The following is an 8,901-nucleotide window of genomic DNA, read 5'->3' on the forward strand; positions in this document are numbered from 1 at the left end:
TAAATGTTCTGTGTGTCCCCAAAAGTTCTTTTTATACTATTCGCTTTAGAATTGACAGTGTTTTAAGCTTTGAAAGAGCAATGTGCTTTTAGAAACTTAAGAGAATGACATCTATGATGAGTGTAAACTAAAATATTGTCTTGCCATATTTGATTTTACTATAGCATCTAAGATTGGATAGACACTTGATTTATCTGGTCTGTCATATAAACTTTTTTTTTGAGTTTAACTTTTGTCTCTTTCTCAAGCACTGGCTGTCTGTTGCAATGAAAGCCTTTTATAAAATAGAGAGATTGAAATCAGTCCTTTTGTATGCATAAGTGTAGGTAATTATACTTTAAAGAGAACTTGCTTTGTACATTTTAATTTTTATAAAGAAACGAGCAGTTATCTCCCTGACACCTTATTAAATGTATAATTAACCTTATGATCCCTAGCTCACTTGTGAATGCTTGGCAGTATAATTGGAGAGGAATAGTGTTTCTTTTTTTCTTCTTTCTTTGCAGTCCTAAACCTTATTCTGTGGTTGTTGAAGCATTAGTTTAATTTTTCTCTTTTCTTTTTAAACAAACTTTATACTTGTAATGCCAAGGACAGCATTCACTGGAGCTTGGCGTAGCTTGTACATGTTTTCTTTTTTCTTGCCTTGAAAAATAATGGTCAACTATTAGACCTTCCAATTGGTAATAATACACTACTGCATCATTGTGAACTTTCTTAATTGGAAATATTCACCTTGAACTGCTTGTTTATCAAAAACCTTCACTTACTGAATAATGTTTTAATTTTTAGAGATGTGGTGCAATTGCTGAACAAATCTCAATTTTCATGGTGTTCTTTGTGAGGAATTCTCGGAAACCAGGAAAGGTACTGTGCTTTACTTGTTAACAAATCCTCAGCGGTTTTGAGTTTAACATAAGAGCTTGTTGGTTCAGAACCTTATCTGAAAATGCTATAGATGTGGGACACTTTGCTTGTCTATATTTGTTTACTTTTTCATGATGCTGATACAGAGTCGGTTTGGGCTCCTTAATTGTACTAGAAATGCAAAACAAGTTCATGCAGTGAAGAGTTATGCATTGACAGCCCCAGGAAAAGGGCCATTAGAAATGGAAGATAAAAATCATGTTGCTTAGGTGACCCTGGTACATTCAGTGGTGCGGAAGCACTGCCCAGGGAGACTCGACACTGCAGAGTGTCTCCCATCAGGCAGCTACTTCTGACCGTTTATCAGGTATAAACCATCAGGCAGATGAGCCACTTGGCTTTAAAATTGGCATAGTACCACAAATTCATGTTCTTATTTGTATAGTTATTTTTATTTATTTATACTTATTTATTATACTTACTTATACTGTAAAAGGGTGGGTTGTTTCTCAGCCTTTTGGCTAAGATCAAGTGTATAAAAGGTAGGTGGGTGTTTAACAGACCCAAAATGTATTTTGGATGTTTAACAAAAAGAGTAAAAGCATATTTCAAAGAAAATTTTTTTTTAGGTTTGATTTTACCTGTTGAGCACCAGAAACTGTATTCTTAGTTTATTTGGGTACTTTATTATGTTACAAGTACCAACTGTAAGACTTGTTTGATTTGAAACATTTAAGTTGTTTCCAGTCTGGGAGGTCTAGTTTTGCTTAATTTCCACACACTTACCTTACATATACACACACTTTATTTTTTATTTTTTAAGAAGCAGCATCTAGCTCTGTCACCCAGGCTGGAGCACAGTGGCCTAATCATAGCTCACTATAACCTTGAACTCTTGGGCTCAAGTGATCCTCCTGCCTCAGCCTCCCAGAGTGCTGGGATTACAGGCATGAGCCACCATGTCTGGCATACACACTTAGAAAAAATTTATTAAATTGTACTTTTTATCTCTGTCTCAGGTATTTATTTACTACAATCAATGTTTAGAAAATATTTAGTTGCCTTTTTTCTTTCAGGGAGGATTTTTTTAAAAAAAGATTATGGTTAAAAAGTATAAGAAATCTAAAAAGCACTTGTCAGTCACATGTGGGACTGTGCCAAGTTCCTACTGCCTTGCTCAGGAGATGGGACGGGAAATGTGTGGTAACATGTCTCCTTACAACATTCCTTATAGGAGACTTTAAAATGCAAGAAGTTCTAGAAGAATGCAGGTAGAGGTGTGGATTGACTGAATAAACTTGCTAGAAAGGGACTTAGGATGTAAAAAATGCCAGTTCTGTTGTCTGACAGTAGAATAGTTAAGTCAGACTTGGTTTGTCTGAGTGAATTGGCCAGAGGGTATAAATGTATATAAATGCATCATTGACTTATCCCACAATACCGGGATGGGTCTGGAAGTATTCAGTGGATATTCATTAGGGTATAGCAGTTTTGTATTCACTACAGGAAATAAAACCATAGCTGTGTCCACATAACCCTGGGAGCAATTAAGTAAAAATTCCAGTGAGCTCCTGGAAATGCTCTATTTATACATAAAGTGGGGAAAACTTGAGAATATTTCACCAAATTCTTCATATTTCATCAATAAATTTTGGCACCTAAAGATATGGTTGTTATCTTGTCTACTCTTGGGATCTCATGACTTCTTGGTATGGTTACCCAATGACAAAAGAGTTGATCTTTATCATGTTCTAGAAAAATATTCATAGAAATGTAAAGGAATTGCATTAACTTGTGAAAATGCTGGTTTGTTTTGGCTGTAAATTATTGAGTCAACTGAAGGGAAAATAGTCCATTAAATTGAATAGGCAGTTCTGTTGTAATTATTTTCAGGATTTTTCTATATAATGTTATATATCAGTGTTCTGTTTCACTGTTGTTTTGAGTTTTTGGTAATGTGTCCTCTATTTCATTTCCTAGGCACCAATTCTGCAATCTTTGTTAGGACTGATTCCTGAATTGGCTGAAAAGGAAGAAGTATGTTCCTCCCTCATGAAAAGCTATGGTAATAAGTTTAATATGACTATATTAAGTGATTTAAATATTTATAGTCAACTAAGTCTTAGACTGTAGCTCAGGGTAATAATCCTAAATATCAGATAATTACTTATGATATAAATAATTCACTTAGTTCTAGAATATATTTTAAAACTTTATATAAGAAAAGTATGGGCCAGGCACCATGGCTTATGCCTGTAACCCCAGCACTTTAGAAGGCCAAGGCTAGGAGGACTGCTTGAGGCTAGGAGTTTGAGACCAGCCTGAGCAACATAGTGAGACCCCATCTCTACAAACAATAAAATACTGGCTGGGTGTGGTGGCACTGCCTGAGCAGTCCCAGCTGCTCAGGAGGCTAAGGCAGGAGGATTGCTCAAGCCCAGGAGTTTGAGGCTGCAGTGGGCTATGACCACACCACCACCTCTGCACTGTAGCCTAGGTGACAGAGCAAGACCCTGTCTCTTACAAAAAGGAAAATACAAAAGGATTCGTATAATTTTAACATTAAAAAGTATCACTGAGTATCTTCAAAGCAATCCAGGTATATTGAGTCTGATCTCAGGCTCCTGGAAAGACTGGGAAGTTCTCCCATGGTACTTACTTATTAGAAACCAATTCAGTCTCCCCAGGGGCCTGCCGCCCGAAATGTGGCATGAAATAGGTACATATTTGAGACTGTCACTTGACTTGCCTTCTTGCTCCTTCAGTACCCTCTCTGTCTACCTACTCCTTTGAAATGATAGACCCCTCGATTAGAAAGTAACCCAAAGTTTTGCCTTAAGTCCCAGTTGGAATTCTAGTCTTTTCACCAGTTTGTTCCCTGACCATCAGTCATATATGAAAGGAACTCAGTCTCAAGTGTCCTCAGTAATCAAGATAAATGTTAGCATTTCTAAGTCACGATCATCTATCCACCTGCCACCTACTGCTTGCCTACTGCAGGAATGGGGTAAATAAGGAATTGCTTCACCAATTTTATTTTTGGCAGGACAACAGGCTCAGGAGTCAGAATTAGTAAGTTGGTTCTCTATTTTTCCACCCTTATGAGGGGAACAGGGCTGTATTTCAGAATACAGCTATAATCACAGAACTTCTCCAATTTCCAATAACTAACTACAGGCATACCTTGGAGGTATTGCATGTTTGAAATATAACAAGTAAAGTAAGTCACATGAATTTTTTTGGTTTCGAGTACATGTGTAAGTTGTGTTTATACTATACTATAGTCTATTAAGTGTGCAATAGCATTATGTCTAAAAAATGTGCACACCTTCATTTAAAAATAATTTACTGCTTAAAAATGTCAACAATCATCTGAGCCTTCAGCAAGGCATAATCTTTTTGCTGGTAGAGGTTATTGCCTGGATGTTGATGGCTGCTGACTGATTAGGGTGGTTGCTAAAAGTTGGGGTGACTGTGGCAATTTCTTAAAATAAGACAACAATGAAGTTCGCTGCATTGATGAACTCTTCCTTTCATGAAGGATTTCTCTGTAGCATGCGATGCTGCTTGACAGCATTTTACCCACAGAACTTTGAAAATTGGACTCAATCTTCTAAAATCCTGCCACTGCTTTATCAGCTAAGTTTATGTAATATTGTAAATCCTTTGTTACCATCTCAACAATGTTCACAGCATCCTCACCAGGAGTACACTTTCATCTCAAGAAACCGCTTTCTTTACTCATCCATGAAAAGCAATTCCTCGTCTGTTAAAGTTTTGTCATGAGATTGTAGCAGTTCAGTCACATCTTCAGGCCCCACTTGTAATTTTAGTTCTCTTACTATTTCCACCACTTCCCCTCCTCCACTGAAGTCTTGCGCTCCTCTAAGTCATCCATGAGGGCTGGAATCAATTTCTTCTGAACTCCTATTAGTGTTGACATTTTGACCTCCTCCCATGAATCACAAATGTTTTTAAAGGAATCTAGAATGGTGAATTCTTTCCAGAAAGCTTTCAATTTACTGTGCCCAGATCCATCAGACAAATCACTATCTGTGGCATCTTTAGCCTTATGAAATGTATTTCTTCAATAATAAGGCTTGAAAGACAAAATTACTCCTTGATCCAGGGGCTGCAGAATAGATGTTATGTCAGCAGGCGTGAAAACCACATTCATCTCCTTGTACATCTGCATCAGAGCTCTTGGGTGACCAAGAGCAATCGTCAATGAGCAATAATATTTTGAAAGGAATCCTTTTTCCTGAACAGTAGGTCTCAACAGTGGGCTTAAAATATTTAGTAAACCATGCCTTAAACAGATGTGCTGTCATCTAGGCTTTGCTGTTCCATTTATAGAGCATAGGCAGAGTAAATTTAGCATAATTCCTAAGGGCCGTAGGATTTTCAGAATGGTAAATGAGCGTTGGCTTCAGTTTAAAGTCACCAGCTGCATTAGCCCCTAACAAGAGAATCAGCCTGTCTTTGAATCTTTGAAGCCAGGCATTGACTTCTCTGTAGCTATGAAAGTCCTAGATGGCATCTTCTTCCAATAGAAGGCTGTTTCTTCTACATTGAAAATCTGTTGTTTAGCGTAGCCACCTTCATCAGTGATCTCAGCTAGATCTTCTGGATAACTTGCTGCAACTCCCACATCAGCACTTGCTACTTCACCTTGCACTTTTATGTTACGGAGACAGATTTTCTTAAACCTCATGAACCAAGCTCTGCTAGGCGACTTCTGCAGCTTCCTCACCTCTCTCAGCCTTCATAGAATTGAAGAGCATTAAAGTCTTGCTCTGGATTAGGCATAGGTGTAAGAGAGTATTGTGGCTGGTTTAATCTTCGGTTCAGACACTAAGACTTTCTCCACATCAGCAATAAGGCTGTTTCGCTTTCTTATTATTTGTGTGTTCACTGGAGTAGCACTTTTAATTTCCTTCAAGAACTTTTCCTCTGCATTCACAGCTTGGCTGACAGTTTGGCGCAAGAGGCCTTGCTCTCGGCCTGTCTCGGCTTTGCCTTCCTCACTGTCATCATTTCTAGCTTTTGATTTCAAGTGAGAGACTTGTGACTTCCATTCACTTGAACACTTAGAGGCCCTTGTAGAGTTATTAATTAGCGTAATTTCAATATTGTTGTCTCAAAGAATAGGGAGGCCCAAGGAGAGGAAGAGAGGAGAACAGCCCGTCAGTGGAGCAGTCGGAACACACACGTTTCTCAGTTACATTTGCCGTCTTGTATGGGCCTGGGTCATGGCGCCCCAACAGTTACATTAGCAACATAAAGATTACTGGTCACAGATGACCATAACAGACATAATAATGTTGATGAAAAAGTTTGAAATATGGTAAGAATTATCAAAATGTGACACAGAGACACAAAGTGAGCACCTTGATGGGAAAATGGCACCGATAGACTTGTTCCACACAGCGTTGCCACAAACCTTTAATTTGTAAAAAAAAAAAAAAAAAAAAAAAAAAAAAAAATGCAATATCTGCAAAGTACAGTAAAACTGAGGTGTTCGTGTCCTGTGAAATAGTGTCAAACGCATAAAACTATACGTGTTACTACTAAATTGGGTAATCAACTTGGGGGGGGGGAGTGGGAGATCAGGAAGTAAAGAAAGGTAAGTGCTAGAGTTTTCTGAGCAGCTTCCTTAGAAGAAGGTAGAGCTGGGGCCCTTGACAGTCATAGCGAAAGGGTCCAGGCACTTAGGGCCGCAAAAGATTTACTCAGGAAATGGACTTCACCCAAACAGTGACGTGGAGTTCCAGCTCCACTGAACACTGGTGTGTCATCCACTTTCCTTCCCTTTTGGAAGAGCCTTTAATTGATCACTGAACATCTCACGTCTGTCCTAGGTGTTCGCCACGCTGCTGGCGGTGTTGGGATTGGGTAGGGGTTTATTTGGTGCTTAGATGTTAACAATCTAATGCAAAATTAAAGAGTTAAATTACCAACAGTAATTGTTAGCAGAGCCCTTATAATTACAGTAAACTTAAAAATTTCTGCAAATCAGCTGCATGTGGAGAGCCAGCTAAACTTAGCTCCTAGGGTACTTCATCATTCGTTTAAGTGAAATATTAACGTAACTTGTTAATATCTCCTTATAGTTTTTTGGTTTCTTCTCTTCTCTCTCTCTCTCTCTCTCTCTCTCTTCTTTTTTGAGGCAGGGTCCCACTCTGTCACGCAGGCTAGAGTGCAGTGGCACAGTCATAGCTCACTGTGGTCTTGAACTCCTGGGCTCAAGCGATCCTCCCACTTCAGCCTGCTGAGTAGCTGGGACTACAGGCACACACCACCACACCAGGCTAATTTTTTAATTTTTTTGTAGAGATGGGATCTCACTATGTTGCCCAGGCTGGGCCTCAAGGGATCCTCCTGCCTCAGGCTCCTTAGAGACTTTTTCTTTTTCTTTTCTTTTTTTTTTTTTTTTTTTTTTTGAGTCATCATGGCTAACTATATTCTCCATATTTGCTTATTTTACAATAAGAAAATGTAATACAGGTTTTTTGGTATTGTTTAGCTGCTGATCTTGATATTGACGTGGATTTCCACATAATTTACATGCCCCTTACTCGACAGTCCCTGGATTATTAGCTTGATTTCAGAGTGTGGTTTTAAGCAGAAGAGGGTTGAGTGTTGTGTGTGTATTACTTTATGATTGAGGACTTCAGTTTGTGATCACTTTATGATACATCTTCAAAATAATGTAATTATCTAAGTGCATGGCATCATTAATATTAAAGGCCTTTACATATAGCCATATGTGTCATTTTCCTTCTCCTTCAAAGTGAATGAGGCTGGATGAGGGGCGTGGAGCAGGGGCGGGAGGCTTTGTAGATCTGCCGTGGCTTCTCGCTGAAGGTGGTTACGTGTTTATTTGCCGTGGGATCAAGGGATCCAGGAGTCCCTGGGTGGCCAAGTGTTTGGGGGAAAAGAGGAAGATAGGTTGTCTTTCTCTATGATTAATACCTTTTTCTTCTTTAACTTTGTCAGCCTTGGACAAAGATGTCACATCTGCTAAAGCACTGTATGAACATTTGACTGCAAAGAATATAAAACTGAATGATCTGTTGCTAAAGCATTATGCATTTTTGCTGAAGAATGCTGGAGAGCCTGTCCCTTTCCTTGAGCCTCCTGTGAGTATTTCTTAATTAAGGGGAAAAATACCTCTACAGATTTATGTATGCTTCATAACAATGTTTTTTAAACAGTGTTTTAAAAAATAAGTTGGAGACTTAATTACATGAGGATTAGATCTCTTGTGCAGACCCCCCGGGGGAGGGCTGGAGGGACTGAGCAGCCTTGGCTGTGGCTGTGGGAGAACGTAGCTCTCTGGGGCTGAAGTCTAAAATACAAAGTCTGTCTCAGATCTTCAGCTACAAGTATAAATTTATCAAATGTCCTTGGGGTAGTTCTCTCATCATTTCAACTTGAAACGGGCCTGTATTGCAATAACTGAGCGTACAGTGTTAATTACTTGTTCATTTTAAGTAAATTGTTTTTTGTTTTCTTCATGGAGGAAATTTTGTTTTCTTTAATATAAGAAATCACATATGCAAAGTTCCTTTTTATTTTGTCATTGAACTGAAAGTCACTGCACCATGTTTATTTGAAACATCTCAACCTTCCACAGCAGGTGCATACCTGTGTGCGTGTGTACACACACACGTGTGCACACAGCAGAGGCTCCTGCCGCTGGCTTTAACTCTGAACCAGGAGCCACTGAACTTATGATTTCATGAAACAAGAAGTACTGAGGTTTGAAGGGGTGGTGTCTGACATGGGCCCAGCAGTCACAGCTACCATTTTGTAGTCTTTTGTGATTTTTAAGTTTTGTGCCATCACCTCTTGCTGATAACATTATCTGTAACTTCCCTCTCTCTTTTTCTCCTTAACAGGAAAGCTTTGAATTTTATGCAAAGCAGCTAAAAGACTCAAAGGAAAACTCTTTGTGAAATAAGTAGGCACTACTGTGTTTTGTGGTTATTTGTGATTCTTTGTCTATATGTTATTTTTAAATGTATTTGA

The 8,901-nt window shown here is 38.7% G+C and overlaps 1 protein-coding gene across 1 annotated transcript in view; it reads left to right on the top strand.

Annotated features, from left to right (window-relative positions):
* LRPPRC (leucine rich pentatricopeptide repeat containing) overlaps positions 1–8,901 on the top strand; it is a 111,620-nt gene extending 102,719 nt beyond the window's left edge. The window contains exons 35-38 of the mRNA XM_069495137.1: positions 793–867; positions 2,848–2,932; positions 7,867–8,009; positions 8,772–8,901. Coding sequence (XP_069351238.1) covers positions 793–867; positions 2,848–2,932; positions 7,867–8,009; positions 8,772–8,828 — 360 coding nt within the window. The 3' untranslated portion in view covers positions 8,829–8,901. The remainder of the gene's footprint in view (positions 1–792; positions 868–2,847; positions 2,933–7,866; positions 8,010–8,771) is intronic.

The sequence above is a fragment of the Eulemur rufifrons genome, chromosome 19, assembly GCF_041146395.1.
Source record: "Eulemur rufifrons isolate Redbay chromosome 19, OSU_ERuf_1, whole genome shotgun sequence".
Classification (NCBI taxonomy): Eukaryota; Metazoa; Chordata; class Mammalia; order Primates; family Lemuridae; genus Eulemur; species Eulemur rufifrons.